This window comes from Xenopus laevis, chromosome 3L (genome assembly GCF_017654675.1).
Source record: "Xenopus laevis strain J_2021 chromosome 3L, Xenopus_laevis_v10.1, whole genome shotgun sequence".
NCBI classification, from domain to species: domain Eukaryota; kingdom Metazoa; phylum Chordata; class Amphibia; order Anura; family Pipidae; genus Xenopus; species Xenopus laevis.
In genome coordinates this window covers 110,600,065-110,617,818 of record NC_054375.1, presented here as the reverse complement: position 1 = coordinate 110,617,818, position 17,754 = coordinate 110,600,065, and the positions used below count along the sequence as shown (strand labels likewise).

Genomic DNA, 17,754 nt, shown 5'->3' with positions numbered 1-17,754 from the left:
GCCGAAGGTGCAGTCATAAAGTGTTCACTATTATTTACACTACCTTGTGTGCTGGCCTCTATAGACTATAGACTATATAACTATAGAGTTATAAAGGTAATTTAAAAAAATATATCTATATTCAGCATTAGCTGTGAGTACTGCAGTATTTTTTCCCCCTGGAAAACGAAAGTTATCTTCAGACTTTTATATAGCAACAATTCCAATGTTGTTTCAAAATACTACATGATGGAAAAAGTTATGATCTACACATTTTTCCATTTAGAGCAGTGGTTGTCTGACTTTTCTGAATAAAACAGGAGTTCTTTTTAATGGATGCACCTAATCAAGGCAATGGTTTGGTATTTGACCTTTTTTTTTAGAATTTAAGGATTTGGCCAAATCAGAATCAAGTAGCCCGAAGTTGCAAACTTCGGGCGACTTCGGAAAACGCCTTCCCTCACTCTGCAACGGCTAAAATGAAAAAACGCTAACGTTATGAAAAAGTGCTAATCACGCAACATTCGGAAAACGAATAGCCGCGTGTGATTAGCGTTTGCGTTTTTTTCATTTTAGCCGGCGCAGAGTGAGGGAAGGCCTTTGGGGAGATTGGTCACCGCAAAAACGAGGCAATTAGTTGCCAGGTGAACAAATCTCCCCAAAACGCCCAGTGTGGCCTGACCCTAAAAGATATATTGGATCTAACTGTCAAACCCAATTCCTGCATGAAGAGAGAATAAAGAGAAACAAATGCTGAGAGAGGGATAGTAAAGATAAATTTGATTATTTATTTTCCCAATAGTTGTCCTTTAACAGCAGAATTTCCTGTTTTTTAACAGGAAATGCAGCTCTTTTAGTGTAGGAGAGATGGACACAATCATCCCCCATCTCACAAGCCAGAAACATAACAAGAGATAACAGATACATGAAAACACTGCTGCAGCAAGTGAAAGCCATAGAAGAACAGATGCAGTAAATGTAAAGTTTGGTGATACCTTTTTATTGGCTAACTGAATAAGTAACAACTGCAAGCTTTCGGAGCACACAGGCCCCTTTGTCAGATATTTTGCCTGTGTACTCAGTGAGTTAGCCAATAAAACTTATCACCAAACTTTACATTTTCTGAATTTTTTCAATGGCTAACACGCTACATCTTAAAACAATAGAAGAACAGAAGGAGATAAGTGAAACCAGTGAGCTGCTACCATATCTGTAAAGAATATATTCACCTCTCTTCGCCTATGTCTATGGAATAACTTTCTCCAATGTGCTACATTAGTATGTATTTTGGTAATGATTAAATGAGAAATTAGTTTGTGCTGAGTCTGAAGTCAATGTGAATTTATTTGGGTCACATTATAAATGCATAGAAAATGTACACATACGCATACCCCTATACACTTGTAGAATATTAAAAAACAAGGTTTATTCTCTAGTGAGCTCTCTAGATCCCACTGGAATTAATTTATTCTGAGCTTTTCTGAGCACATCGGGGACCCTTTCTTACTTATGCAAACATACACCTGTAAATGGTGCAATTATACACCCCAATTAAGGCACACCTATTATTAGCCCACTAAAGAAAATCACTGGGGAAATGATATGCTGAAGAAGCACTGGATTTAAAAATAAAAAATGCATCTGCAAGATTTGTTCTGTAATTACTAAACAGGTCTTACAAAACTCGGAGTTCAAGGTCAGTTTCATTGATTTCACGTTTTAGTCAATGCGGGTGTACCTATTGGTGTTACATATGTTGAATTTGGTGTGGAAAGAGTTAATAGGTGGGGGTCTAGGAAAGAGCTGTTAAGGTCAAACCTTCGAGTACAAAAGGGATGTCAGCTGCAGGAGGATTGCATGCAAGAGAACAGACTAAGTGTAGGGGCACTGGAACAAGGTAGAGCAAGCGCACACCCACGGCAACCTCCTGGAGATAACAGCCTGGTGCTCAGTAGTAGAGGATGCGGCAACCTCCAATTGAGTCAAGGAACAAAGATACCGGCACACAAGGCTTACTTGCAGGGAAACCCTTGCTTTAATTCAAAATGCGGATGTGCAACGTTTTCAGGGACACGCCCCTTTCTCAAGCGACTAATCGCCTCGTCTTTGCGGCGACCAATCTCCCCGAACGCCTTCCCTCTGTCTTGCACCGGCTGTAATGTAAAGTTGCCTGCGGCATGGGACACGTGGCGCTTAGTATTCCGAAGTCGCCAGAAGTTTCCTCGTGAAGCAAGACAGAGGGAAGTCGTTAGGGAAAATTGGTCGCCGCAAAGACGAGGCGATTAGTCGCCAGTCGACTAAATCTCCCCGAATCGCCCAGTGTGCCCCTACCCTATCATTAACTAATTCTGTAAGTTTTTAATCCATAATTAAAGGATCTGTTTATCTATATGGTAGAACAGAACAAAGAGAGACCCCTGTTTCTACGCCTGTTCTCTTGCAGTCCAAAAAATCATACAAATCTTCGATAGTTTCTTTGCTTAAGAGAACCATTGTATAGAGTGATGTAATTAAATGTTCTCTTTAATAATATAGCACTAATGTATTTTATAGAGCTTTACAATTGTGCTGGAATCAAATGCTATTCATATGATGCAAAGGTAGAAATGAAGTACTGAACAACAATTGGCTGAAACTTTGGACAGATTCCTTGGACTATCTAACATGAGAAGTACCAGATTTAGCCTTCTAAGCTAGCACTTTACACACACTGTTCAACAAGCACCAATAACCAGTGCTGTATCTGGGTGCAGTCAACTTGCTTAAAAGCATAAGATACCCACAGAGTAGCATCAGTCAGAACCTCAGATGGACCTGTCAGTATTAAATCTTACACAGCAATTTTAATAACATATGTAAACTGTACAGTGAAATATCATTCAATGCTTAACACTCTATGATCATATCATGAAATACAAAGCAAAACAAACCAACACCAACCAACGTATACTTGTTCCTGCAGCTGAGGTCAGTGGTCTGGAGCTTGTGATCTTCAAGAGCACTCATGTGACATTTTAACACTAGCAAGAGGACTATCCATGGTAAGCAAACAAGGGGCTCACCTGCCGGCTTTGGAAGTTCCATTGCTAGGGTCACAGTCGCTTGTGGTGGTCTCTTGGATCACATCCAGTCAGAAATCTAGTGCTGCCACCTGTTAAGGTCATACCTTTGAGTACAAGGGGATGTCAGCTGCAGGAGGATTGCATGCAAGAGAACAGATTAGACACAGGGGTCTCTCTTTGTTCTGTTCTACCATATAGATGAGCAGCTGACATGTCACCAATACATTGTGTAACCTGGAATATGTTTGTTTTTTCTTTGTTTTTGTTGGGTGAAAACCTAAAACTTCAATAAAAAAAGAATTAAAAAAAAAAGTAACATATAGTATGGCGAAGACAACATAGAGTGAATTTTTGCAATCAGTCTGAATTTTTGTAGTTGTGGAATTATGTGCATGTTCTGTTCTGCCAATCTCAGCTGTGGAATTTACACTGTCCTATTAGCAGCCCTCGAAAAGAAAGCTAATCAAAAATAAGAATAACCGCAAAAAATTAAGTTGCTCATTTAATACTTTTTTTTTTTTTTTACAACCGGATGACATTAGTGGTTGCTAATAAATCAAAAGCTACACAAAATAAATAATTAAGATCCATATAAAAGCTATTTAGAATCAGGGGCATAACTACAGAGGAAGCAGACCCTTCTGTGGATGCCCAGGAGGTATAGGGGCCCCATGAAGCCCTAATTCATACACAATTTCAATGTTAAAACAAGTCAACCTTTAGAACCATAGGATAGGGTGGTAGGTAGGTTTTTTTAGTTATGGGGTTGAATTCTCCTTTAAAGGAACGCCATCAATTGATGCCAGTGTGCATTGCATGGTAATAGAGTTCAGCTCAGGTGTTTATTCTTTTTTAAAGCCTCTTCTGAATAGAAAAGTAAAATGAGCCTGGCAATGTTACATTATCCCCTCACTGATCACATACAATCATCTCTTGAATAAGATAAGACTTGGTAACAAGTATGGATATACATACATATTAACTTTTATTGAATCTTATATGCCAACGCACAGTAAGAAAACAGATTGCATATGAAATCATTGATCCCCCAAAATGTGCAAGTAAATGCCATTGGAGCATTGCATGCAAAGGGCCAATATCAACCAAAATGAAGTGTCATTAAATTCAAATATAATGTATAATTCCTATCTGACTATCTTTGACTGCAACAGCTAAAAAGAGGCACAATTGGCTTTTTCTGTGCTTTTGTTTGACTTTCAAGAATTTAGAAGACCAGGAATATTTTGCTTGTGTGAACAATATGGCACTTCAGGATAAAAAGAACTGCATGAAAAAAAAATACTTCTCTTTCAGCTTAATGCAATATATTCTAAATGACAATATATTATATTTGAATGTATAGAAATTCTTCTAATGGTACTGGTCCTTTGAATTAGGGAGCCTTCAAAAATCTAACCTTACAATCAACAATCAGCTCTGCAGTACATCTAAACTGAGTTTATTAAAGTTATCTTAATATTTTTTTAAACAAATGCCTCTAAGGGGCAGCAAGGAAATTGAAGGCCACACTGAATTCGGAATTCTGGAAAGCTCGGGACACTGTAGAACTTGATTAACTTTCTAAAAGCATTTTTTTCTAGAATCATCACCTTTCCTGGGATGTTGGAAACTATGCTGTCTTCTTTCTGAGGTTCCCCTCGTGGCACCAGCTTCTCAGCATTATGTACTGGGACACTGTTGCAGCTAAAGGAGCGGACAGTTTTCTTCTCTTGCACTGAGCAATACTTGTATAGGAAAGATGCCCTCCTGTGCTTGCTCGCTACCGGCTCATTTTCTGGAAAGCAGTCATCAAAAGGATCTAGGTCATCATCAGAGATTGATTCTACCCAGTCTTTATCTTGGAGGGCCCCATGTTTTGGCTGGTCACTGATCTTCTGGAAAACATTTTCCTTGTCATCATATTTGGTGTTGAATGTGTTGAGTGTATTTTTGTAGTCGCTAGGGGTAGGGCAGCTAGAGATAACAGGCCCATGGTGCAGGTTGGTGACATTGATGGCACTCTGCCGAATCAGGCTCCAGTCCCTCAAAATATCTTCCCTAGTTGTGAACTGAGATGTGACGGTGAATCGTATAATAAGCTTATCATTGATAGTGGCTGGTACAAGGTACATTTTTCCAGACTCGGTCAGCTCTGCCAAGACTTCCTCTGTCAAAAAATTCGGACCCTGGTTTAAAGAAAGTTAACAAACGTTCAGATATTTAGTAACAGTTACAGCCAGATGAACATAAACATGACACATGCAGTAATGTGTAGTTTGTCCAGCTCAAACATAAATGTTTTTGGATTATGTGGGTTACTAAACATGTAGTAAACATAGCACCTTGCAGAGGAAGCAGACACTGCGGCTGTAGGGGGGAACAAGAGGTATAGGGGCCCCATGAGGCCCTAATTCATATACAGTTTCATTAAATGATGGTAAAATAGGTCAACCTCTAGTCATTTTTGAGGCCTGAAAAATAATTTGCTGTGGGGCCCAGTAATCTAGTTACGCCACTGATATCTTGTATTACATTGTCCACATTATGCATATGTAATAAAAGGCACTAAGTTGGCTCAGCAATTACAATAACATGTTTGTCTTTTAACAGGTAAGCAGTACATGCTTCCTGATGATTGGTTGCTATGGGTTATTGCTCCTGGGCAAACTTGGTGCCTTTTACTATATAACCCCGTAAGGCTTTTAGCCACATTGGTGCAACTGTTGAAGGAGACTATCAATTCCGAACTTGGGTAAATATTTCAAGATGGCTATGTTCTTCATTTAAGTAGGGTGGCGACTAAGTAGATAAATGTTCTGAATTTCCAGGACACACAAGTCACAATCTACATTATTTCACGGCACAGGTACGGGATCCGTTATTCGGAAACCCATTATCCAATAAGCTTCGCATAATGGGAGGGCCATCTCCTACAGACTCAATTTTAATGAATTAAGTAAATTTTTAAAAATTATTTCCTTCTCCTCTATAATAAAATAATAGAACTTGGTACTTGATTCTAACAAAGATATAATTAATCTTTATTGGAGGCAAAACAATCCTATTGGGTTTCATTAATGGTTAAATAATTTTTTAGCAAACTTAAGGTATGGTGATCCAAATTACTGAAAGATCCTTATACAGATATGATGTGTCCTTAGCAGTTTGGATAATAGGCTTCATACCTGTATTAGGAAAATTGCACCCATAATTAGATGCAACTGTCTGGGTTCTAAAGTGTGTGTTTTTTTATTTATAATATGCTGTATATGAAGTATGTATAAATATAAGGTTGCACAGCACCGTGGTAAAGCATTTATAGTTTATTGAAGACTTACATAAGAGCATTAAGATCAGTACTATGGCAAAAGATCATGATATTAGGGTATTATTATTATTAGATTCTGAAGATGAAGATGAAATGCAAGAACACACCTCACCTTTAATCGGAAAACAACTAGTCCAAGGTGCCGTTTTGCAGGTACTTCAAACATGTGGTCGTTAGTCACCATCAACTCGAAATATTTAGCTAGCTCTGCCCCCTGTAAACAGAAAGATGGTTTTATTCATGCTAGAATCCACTACAACAATTTAAAGCTCATTGGGGGTCATTTATCAACACTGGGCAAATTTAGACAGTTTATCCATGGCAACCAATCAAATTGTTGCATTCATGGTTCTAACTGTAGCTGTCACTGATTGGTTGTTATGGCTTTCTGCCTATGGACAATTTTGCCCAATGTTGATAAATGACCCCCAGTGTGTGGTTGTATATTATTACTGTAAGAACTGGATGTTCCGCCTAATGCAGGGCATACATAGAAAGGTCTTTGTCCAGTTTAGCTACTGATACACAGACAAAAGCATATAATAGTATGTCCTCTAGATGTGGTCTGTTAGGTCAAATTATATGGAAAACCTTACTAATATTAACTTTGAATCCAACTGGTGAGTGAATGTTTAAAGTCGACTTTATTAATTATGTGCAATATATATATATATATATATATATATATATATATATATATATATATATATATATATATATATATATATTGTTCTTCACCTTTTAATGCAACACTAATGTAATTTAACTACAAATCCTAATTTGCCCTTTACTTTCCTTCTGCTGTATTTGTGTATTTCCTTTAACTGCTCTAAATATATATATATATATATATATATATATATATATATATATATATATATATATATAAAAACTATATCAACAAGAAGGGAATCAAAGCAAATGGAACAATCAAAATGCACCCACTTATGGTTGTCATTTCAGCCATAGAAGTATACATATACGTGATTCTAGAAGCACTTACATTGTGGGCTGGCTTTATTACAGAATAAAATAGCATCTCCTTTCATCTTCTCCTTAGTAAGAGGTAAGTACACTGAATCTCTTCTGCCTTCAGAGACTGCCAGCCTCATTTGCTGTATTATTATTTACTTTGCAGAAACCCCCCATGATATATTGCTTATATTACTTTGCTAAGGAGTTTTGTAGATTATGCTTTGTACATGGTGCTGGTCTGATAAAATATATTTGCTTACTTAAGCGCCAGGGGGACTGGTCCCTTTTTTTGCAGGATTTCCCTGTTTGTATGAGGTTTTCAATTTACTGGGAAATCCTTAAAACATGAGCAACTATTGCAAGGCATCTATTACTGCAGTTTGCTCAGGCATAAATATAGCAACCTACACTTACATGTCTGATGTGCGCCTGCAGATTTTTCACTCCAAAGGACCGAATGACAAACCAGAGCTTTAATGAGCGAAACCGTCGGCTCAGGGGAATCTGCCAGTGCTGTGGTTGGGAAAGAGGCCAAAAATATAGTGTTGTTTAGTGAGTATTATTATGTGTCAGGGTTACTTTCACTATAGCATATTACTTTCATTGAAACTTACCATAAAGTCAGTAGCAGCCCCTGTGTTTGCATGCCTGAGGTAAATAGGGTTGACGCTGAAAGTTTGCTGTAATTTGTATTTATCTTTCACCCTATTGAGATTTAAATATATAAAAATTAAATCAGTTATAGCAAGCACTTTGCTTGCCTCCTTATTAAAGTGGACCTGTCACCCAGACACAAAAATCTGTATAATAAAAGTCCTTTTCAAATTAAACATGAAATCCAATTTCTATTTTTTATTAAAGCATTCATAGCTGTTGTAAGCTCATTTAAATACCCTGGACATAGAGGTGGGGCAGACAATTACTTTCACTTTCCATTCAGCACTTCTCAGATGTCACTGCTCTCCACATATTCCCCCGTTCTCTTTACCATTTAATTGTGAAGCCAGTGCAATGGGATGGACATCGGGTCCCCCTTCTGGTGCACAAACAAGATTCTGAGATGGTGCAAGGCTTGCCTTAATAAGTGTGCACAAAATGGCCCCTGCCTGCTTGCTATAATTATGAAATCCCAGACTGAAGGAAGCAAGATTCAAATAATTTATATAGAGTAATTAAAGTTTATTTTACTTGACTAATGTGATAAAATAGGATTTTGAATAATTTTTTTGGGTGACGGGTCCCCTTTAAGGTGGCCATAAACTATAATATCTGCTGGTTTGGTGAGGTTGCCAAACGAGGGGATATTTCCCTGACATGCTCATCTAAGCTGGATGATATTGGGCCATACCTTCGGATGACAACAATGGGTATACGAGTGGTCAGAGCAACGGGACAGTCAAACCTGCCAGATCAACATCTGCCCCATTTTAGGCCAGATATCGGTCGGGTAGGCCCGGCAGAGATCCCCATATACAGGCAGATAGTGTGATGTGCCTGAATCTGTAGATTAAATCTGCCTGTGTATGACCAACTTTACAATAGAAACTATGGGGTAAATTTATCAAAGAGTGAAGTTCCGCCACTAGAGTGAAATTCCGCAGCTCACAATTCATTTCTATAGGATTTTGAAAGGCATATTTATCAATGGGTGAAAGTGAAAGTTCACCCTTTGATAAATACGCCTATAAAAATCCCATAGAAATGAATGGAGAGTGGCGGAATTTCACTCTAGTGGCGGAACTTCACTATTAACTTCACTCTTTGATAAATATACCCCCATGTGTGAGTTTTCCTGTCTGAGCAGACCTGGAGACAGAGTGGCTTTGCTTTATCTGGAAGGGGAATATCCTTGGTTAGGTGACAGGTGATTACTGCTTTTAGATGGTTCCCACCATGTCTTACTTTACCAAATGACCCAGCCCATGTTTCATAGGAATAGTTCAGAACAAGGGTCAGTCTCATGGCTCTCCCCACTCTACTGATGGAGAACACATTAAAGCATGAAGAGACACACAAAAGAAAATATCCTCTATGGAAGTACCCTTCATATTCTCTCTCTTTTCTTCTCTATTTTGCATTTATGATCCTATGCTGTGATGATGTGCATATTATCCATAGCCTTACAGTCTGAGATCCACTGAGAAAACAAAGATATAACTGGACAGGGAAAATATTTGCTACTTTCACCTGTGTTCACCCTTATGTCTCCCCATGGTTAATGTTTTGGAATGAGTTATATAGTACACATTTAAATATGTTGCCCTTACATTAAATCCAAGGTCAGTGCAAATGTTTCCCATTCTGTCATGGGCCTGTACATTCAATGTTACATCTAACACTGGTTACTGGGACTCACCAGAAAGCAGTGCAGTCAAAATGAACCATCATCCACTTGGATGGATTGAATGTAAAGGAATCAGCATAGTCTACTCCAGTCATCAATGTCCTGAATTCTGGGCACAAGAAGGCAGTGCCTGCATAAGCTGCATCAATGTGCAGCCACAGCTTTTCTTTGGCACCTGGACAAATGAAGCTGAACTTAGCACAAGGAAAAGAAAACATATCAGCGCTGCAACACAATATGTGACTGGTCAACTTACAAACTGGCCCCAGTTCTGCCAGGTTATCAAATGCACAGACGCCAGTTGTACCCAAGGTGGCACATACCTAAAATGAAAAGCAGATTTGTGAAAAAAAAAGGTGTTTGTCATAATTGTTTCTGACTTTAAGAAGCAGGACAGTGAAAAATGTACTTCTCCTAAGGAACTTTGAATAATGTTTGTTGGTTGTCACAGTTATATTGTAATTGCCATCATATTTAATTTATTGGTTAAATAAATCATACCTACCTACTCTTAGGCTAAGCATGGAAAGGGGAAACACATATGGAGCTGTCCTTGACGTGCCACAGAATAGGACAAAATTGCATCCTTTAAAGCAGTGGTCCCCAACCAGTAGCTCGCGAGCAACATGTTGCTCTCCAACCCCTTGGATGTTGCTCCCAATGGCCTCAAAGCAGGAGCTTATTTTTGAATTCCAGGCTTTGAGGCAAGTTTTGGTTGTATAAAAACCAGGTGTACTGCCAAACAGACTCTCCTGTAGGCTGCCAGTCCATATAGGGGCTACCAAACAGCCAATCAAATGCCTTATTTGACATCCCCGTGGACTTTCTCATGCTTGTGTTGCTCTCCAACTCTTTTTACATTTAAATGTGGCTCGCGAGTAAAAAAGGTTGGGGACCCCTGCTTTAAAGTATTATACCAAGTATTAATTCCAGTGGTGCTGTAAAGGCATCTAACTCTTACTTGAAACTATTATATTTACTTGAAATATATCTAGTGTAATTTACTTGAAATATATCTGCCTGAAATAATCTCACATTTCTTTTATGGGATTCCCCTGTGCCCTCAAAAAAGGTCAACACGAGGATGAAGAGGGGGTACTTTATTCACTATATAATTTTGTTTACATTAATGAGTGCCTCTTCTTTAAGGATATGAAAACCCTGAAAACAATTAAATGTAAAATTACTCAGAGTGTTATTCTAACCTCTTTTGCAATTTACATTATTTTCTTCTAGATTTCAAGACATTAGCAAATATTTTAGCTGCTGCTATCATGAAATTGAAACAACACTGCCATCTGCTGGTCAGTTTTACAATGGGAAAAACATTTCAGGAGAGGCAGAGGGAATTCAGATGACTTTTCTCTGGTCTCTCCTGAATTTATGAGGGGCTTCTAGATCTTAATTCTCAAATGTAAATGAAAGTGTAACTATCCTACTCACAAAGACAGGGACAAGCCCACAATTTCTGTCTTCTTCCACTGCAGCTTTCAAAGTATCCCCACGAAGACAAAAATTTTCATCCACTGGCAAAAATCGAACTTTCACTAGAGAAATCAAACCAGCCTTTTCCACGGATGAATGAGCCTAAAATGTAACACAAAGAAGGGATTAATTGAACAGTTGTTATCTGACGTTTTCACTACCAGACTATCTCATTCTAACCTGTGTTTGGCCATGTTATCTTAGAGAGTCAAGACATATATAAGCGGAAGCCCCATTCAAATGTAAATAACATTGGGGAGCAACACATAAAAAAAGTCCCCAGGGATAACAAATAAAGGCTGTAATTGGCTATTTAGTAGCTCCTATATGGACTGACAGCCTACATGAGGCTCTATTTAGCAGTACACCGGGTTTTTGTGCAACCAAAAGTTGCCTCTAAAGGTGGCCATAGACGCAAAGATCTGATCGTACGAATCAAGGATTCGAACAATTTTCGGACCGTGTGTGGAGAGTCCTGACATTTTTCGTCTGACGGAGATCGGTCGTTTGGTAGATTGGACAGGTTAAAAGATTTCTGTCGGCTGCGGGTAATATCTCTGCATGTATTGCAGATCGGACGATTTTCAGAGGGAGACTGTCACTCGCTTTGGTCGGACATACCTTTCGCATGATTGCTGTCAGGGGCAGATCATCGGCTGATCTGTTCTTTTGTACTTTATTGGAATGGTTTGTGGCAGGTCGGGAGATGGGAAAGTCCGATCGTACGATCGGATCTTTGCGTCTATGGCCAGCTTAAGCCAGGAATTCAAAAATAAGCACCTCCTTTGAGGTCACTGAGAGCAAAATTCAAGCGGCTGGAGAGTAACAATTTGCCACTGATTGGGATCACTGGAGTAGAGTATGAAGAGAAGGTCTGCTTCCATCCGTTTCAATCTAAACCCTTGAAATAAACCTGTGTATTCATTTATAATTATACATGAGCACTAATATATCATGTTTCTTGTGCAGTACTTTATATTCAATAATGTCAAACATACAGACACTTTCTGGCATTATTTGAAAACATTCCATTATAAGGATACATCAGCCAGCAGATACTTTAGCAGTGATATTCCCTATTTGTTAGATCTAGAATCATGGCATGATACCTTATTACTTAAAAAGTTCCAATTTCTTACCCTTTACACCATATGCCAGAGTGTGTCCAACATTATTGCCAATATGTGGCCAAATAGTCCCCATCAGCACGTAGCAGATTATCGGCCATGGAAGAGAAGCATACATCTACACTACTCCTCAGTCTGCCCAATTAAACCATTCATCAATCTGCCTATGAGTGGCCAGATATATATCTCTAAACTTTATGGATCCCAAAGATTTACAAGGCAATCTCTAGCCGTTCTTTCTAGAGATTTGTATGTATCCCATCATGAATCTAATTCCCAGTATGAACCCTACCTGGTTGGAAGCGTATGCAATAAGTCTAGAATTCAGATAGGAATCATCTGAATCTGGTTCAGAGGTTTTCATTTCCAGAATCTTGTTCTTCCTTGCAGCCAGCAGAGCTATTAAGGTTGATTCACTCACCGTACTCTGAAAAGCGACACATTATATACATTAATAAACATAAACTGTGTGCAGATAGAGGATCCAAAAATGTATATTGTCTTTAATTATAAGGTCCCAACAAGAGTCTGTCCCCTCCCCAAAAAATGTTTACATATTTTAATCCCATTTTAAATAGTAAATTTATGTTAATCTTCATCTGCCTTTATTGTTAGCGTATATCTAATATAGGAGCATAGGTAAGTGTACATGAATTATGCAGTATGTGTGTATCACTGGTTCCTCCTTATTGGTCAGATTCACATAATCCCTCATGTAAATAGCATGTTTCCCTGTATATATTATGTATTATGTATATATTATGTATATATATTATGTATATACAGGTATATCTGATACATTATCCGGAAACTTGTTATCCAGAAAGCTCCAAATTACGGGAAGGCCATCTCCCATTCACTCAATTTTAAAAATGATTTCCTTTTTCTCTATAATAATAAAACAGTACCATGTACTTGGTCCAAACTAAGATATAATTAATCCTTATTGGCTTTAAACAAACCTATTGGGTTTATTTAATGTTTAAATGATTTTTAATAGACTTAAGGTTTGAAGATCCAAATTACAAAAAGTTCCCTTATCCGGAAAACTCCATAATACTGACTGTAATACTTTAAAACAGGCTTAGCAAGAACACAGACTGCTTACCTGGAGTACACCTCCTCCTTTGCTGTTTGGATAATGATGGAGAAAATGGCAAGGGAGACCAAGCATTTTAGCCAACCAGTCCATCACATTTATTTCCAGCTCAGTGCATGCTGGACTGGAAGCCTAACCATCAAAAATAAGGTATGATTAGACTCCTGAACATCTTCTCTACCCTGCCTCATGTTCTAGTAAAAAGATAGCTAGAATATCATCCATAAACTATCGCAAATCATAATGTATAAGTGAATCCGTAACAAAACCACTCTCCTTTAGGAAATGTTAACCATTTGTGTAAGGCAAAAATACCTAATTGACTATTTTAAAAAAGAGAACTGGGTATAACACAGAATGCCTGGATGAAGCAAGTAACATGGCAGTACCCACCTTTATGTATAATTGCAAATACACAGATAACATGTTATGTTAATGTAAAAATCAGTATAGGAAAAAGCCCTTGTTGATAACAGAGTATATTTTAATATTGGAAGTTTTTAAAGCACCCACTTACCCATGTAAATCCTAAGCAGTTTATTGCATCAGCAAGCATGTCACCTAGCAGCGATGGCCACGATGTCAGGGCAGGAAAGTAGGCATGCATGTGAGGACTCTGCCAATGGACCATCTGTAACAGAAATTGCACTTAGTAAATCCCTATGGATCTGCTAAAACTTACGAGTCAGTAAGTCTCTTATACAGTTCAATTCATCTAGATTGCAAAATATTTTGATGAGGTTTAAAAGACATTTGAGCACAAACGGGACTGGTAATATAAACCCACTTTGACCCTTGGGTCCCAGTCGAAGCATTGTTTTTGTACGCTATGTTAGATAGATTAGTATAAACCATATCATTAAGGCACAGTGTATAAATACCCCCTTTATCTTTTAGCTACAACTATATATATATATATTTATATATATATATATATATATATATATATATACCTTTACAGCTTTAGAAATCCTGGGAGACTCTCAAAACCATTTGGCAAGACTGGCTACCCTGATCTGTGATTGTCTGCTTTATTTCACATGCAAAGGAATTGGAAATCTGGAGAGCATTTATAACAGACATGGACACTTCTACAGGAGACAATAAAAAAGAGAGGATTGTGCTGTATGATGTTACCCCTGGCATTATGATGTCTTCAATATCCCTGAAGATTCTCTCCCAGCTTTCAGATTCCACTGGAGCGCTGTCTGGCAGCAGAGTCCTCATATAGCCTGGTTGCACGTCAGGATTCACTCGCCTCTCTCTTACTGTGCTCAGATACTGACAGATATAATCCACCAATTCTTTACCTGTGATGCATCAATAATTCTATTGGCAGTGTTGCTGCACAAACAATAGCCACATATTTAATTCTCTCATCCTATTTTGGTACCCACTCTTCATAAAGGTAAGTTAATTAAATACAGAAATTAATATTAAAATAGTATTAATGATTGTTCCTGTAAAAAGTCTTCAATCACTGCTATTACTGCTATAAACAAGCTTGTGGATTAAGAGGAAATACTTCGTTGGATTACTGCTTGCAACAGGTTGTAGGACAAGCAGTATTCTATTTTCTACATGTAAAGTAATACAGCTATGGATCCTGTTATCCAGAATCCAGATAAGGGATCTTCTGACAATTTGATACTTCATACCTTAAGTCTGCTAAAAATCATTTAAATATTAAATCAACCCAATAGGCTGGGTTTGCCACCAATAAGGATTAATTATATCTTAGTTGGGATCAAGTACAAGGTACTGTTTTATTACTACAGAGGCAATGAAAATCAATTTTAAAAATTTGGATTATTTGGACAAAATTGAGTCTATGGGAGGCGGTCACTTCGTTATTCAGAACCTTCTGGATAACCGGTGTCTGGATAACAGATCCCATACCTGTAGTACTGTTTAGGTACTGTTTTGTTATTACAGATAAAAGATAAAAATTGGTTTTAAAATTTTGAATTATTTAATTAAAATGGAGTCTATGGGTGAGGACCTAATTCGGAGCTTTCTGGATAACGGGTTTCCGGATAATGGATCCTATGCGTATAGTACCATTTGCCCCAGGTAATACTGTACCTCTCTTTCTGTACTCCTCTGGTTCCATTAGTGAGGATTTCTTGGATGGCAGGAGCTGAAATGTGATGGTCAGGTGGTTGTGTATCTGATCCTGCCTCTCATCTCTGCTTTTATAGCCCTGTTATCTCACAGTCATACGTAATTTACATGTTTTTCTTTCCCTTACATTAGTTTATCTTATCCCATTTATTTCAGATCTCCATCATATCAAGACAGAATAAAAGAAAAGCTTGAGTACTGTTTGCTTTGCTGGTTACCTTTGATGTCTTCAGCTTTATCTACAGGGCCAGTTCAATTCCCTTCTATTTCATAAGATGCTCGGAGGGCTCATTTTGACCCATTCACTGCTGGAGATACAAGCAGGGTAATTCTAAAGTACTCTCAGCTTGGATGTTGTGAATGGTGTTGGCTACAATTGCAACAATATAGCGATTCTAATAGAACAGATGTAACACTATATTACTAGAATATCCTATGACACAAGCAAGATTTGCAATCTGTTACTGGATGATGGTTCTATATTCACCATATGGAGTTCCATTCCATAAAGGCAAATGTGGTTACTATACACCCTACTTTAATATAGTTATATAGTTAAATCAGGTTGGAAAAAGACCAAAGTCCATCAAGTTCAACCCCTCCAAATGAAAATTCAGCATCCATACACACACTGACCCCTCCATACCTTCACATAAACTATATATACCCATATCTATACTAACTATAGAGTTTAGTATCACAATAGCCTTTGATATTATGTCTGTCCAAGAAATCTTCCAAGCCACTGTTAAAGGCATTAACTGAATCAGCCATCACAACATCACCCGGCAGTGCATTCCACAACCTCACTGTCCTGACTGTGAAGCACCCCCTACATTGTTTCAAATGAAAGTTCTTTTCTTCTAGTCTGAAGGGGTGGCCTCTGGTACGGTGATCCTCTTTATGGGTAAATAGGTCCCCTGCTATTTGTCTATTATGTCGTTGTAAGGAAGTTACCTGGTGGTCTAGTGGGCAGCGGGGTCCAGCGCCGCGTCCCTGGCATGGACGCCCGCTGCTGCGCTGCTCCATTCCTGGTTCCATTTCTTAAAGGCGTAGGAGCGCTGGCGTGATGACGCCAGTGCGCATTGGCGCGAAATTCAAACAGTTAAAAGGGGAATTTGTTAGGTTCTATTAGCAAGTTCCTGGGTGTTATCCTGAATGATTCTTGATTATTCTACTGTGTTTGACCCTTGCCTGCCTGCTTACTGCTCTGACCTCTCCAATCCTGACCTTGCCTGTCTGTGACTACGTTGATCTCTCCAATCCTGAACCTTTGCCTGTCCTCTGACTATTCTACTATCTCTAATCCTGATTCAGGCCAGTCTGACTATTCTAACTGCTTGTGCTGGCCCGGCCTGCTTGTTCCTGGTGGTGTTCTTCCTTCCAATATCCTGGTGAGACGATCGTGCCCCTTTGCTAGTCCAGAACCGTTAGCTTTGCTCCTCTCTCTGTTTAGACCTGGCGGCATCCAATTAGCCGAGGGCTCCTCCCGAAGTGAAAGGCGTGGTTAAAGGCAGAAGTGCGAGCCAAGACCAGGGAGCTTAGCTTGGGTTCTGGATATAGGGTGCCGAAGGTGACAGTACAACAGGCCCATGAGACGGAAGAAAATGGAAGAAGCTCCCGCTATTCCGCAAACCACTGAACTGCTGTATTCGAACCTCCTCCAGAGCCTTGATGAACAAGAGGGAAAACAGAACTTTATTATTTAAGGTCTGCTGTCTCTTTCTCAGAGGTTGGATGCACAGCAATCTGAGATTCCTGAGGGGTCTGTTCCCTCAGTTACTCGGGGTAATAAAGGTTTTTCCCATGACCCAAAAATTCCCTTTCCTGATAAGTTTAGTGGGGATAGGAGTAAATTTTTTGTTTTTCAAGAGGCAAGTAAGTTATACCTCAGTTTTTTCCTTCACAACTTCCCTTCTGGTGAGGATGAAGTAAGGTTCGTTATGACCTTACTACAAGGTGACCCACAAGTCTGGGCACTGTCCGTTTATCCCTAGAAGCATTTTTTGCTACCATGGCCATGTTATGCGATGACCCGGATCATGCTAGCTCTGCCGATTCCGCTATTCGTAAACTCCGTCAAGGGAAAAGAGTTATTGAGGAGTATTGTACAGAATTCCGCTGCTGGTCAGTTGAGACAGGGTGGAATGATACAGCTCTTCGTAGTCAATTCCGGGTGGGTCTTTCTAGCTCTGTCAAAAATAGCCTGGTTAATTACCCTCCTTCATCCA

General features: G+C 38.8%; 1 protein-coding gene across 1 annotated transcript; it reads right to left on the bottom strand.

The window, feature by feature from the left end:
- Positions 1-4,009: 4,009 nt before the first annotated feature.
- LOC108711413 (histidine decarboxylase-like) lies at positions 4,010-16,112 on the bottom strand. The gene is made up of 12 exons (XM_041586797.1): positions 15,485-16,112; positions 14,537-14,709; positions 13,917-14,030; positions 13,409-13,531; positions 12,593-12,727; positions 11,132-11,275; positions 9,945-10,011; positions 9,701-9,863; positions 7,959-8,049; positions 7,759-7,857; positions 6,482-6,583; positions 4,010-5,227 (listed from the first exon to the last, which is right to left on the bottom strand). The coding sequence occupies exons 1-12, from the start codon at positions 15,510-15,512 to the stop codon at positions 4,526-4,528; spliced, it is 1,941 nt and encodes a 646-aa protein (XP_041442731.1). The 5' UTR covers positions 15,513-16,112; the 3' UTR covers positions 4,010-4,525.
- Between the last annotated feature and the right edge of the window lie 1,642 nt (positions 16,113-17,754).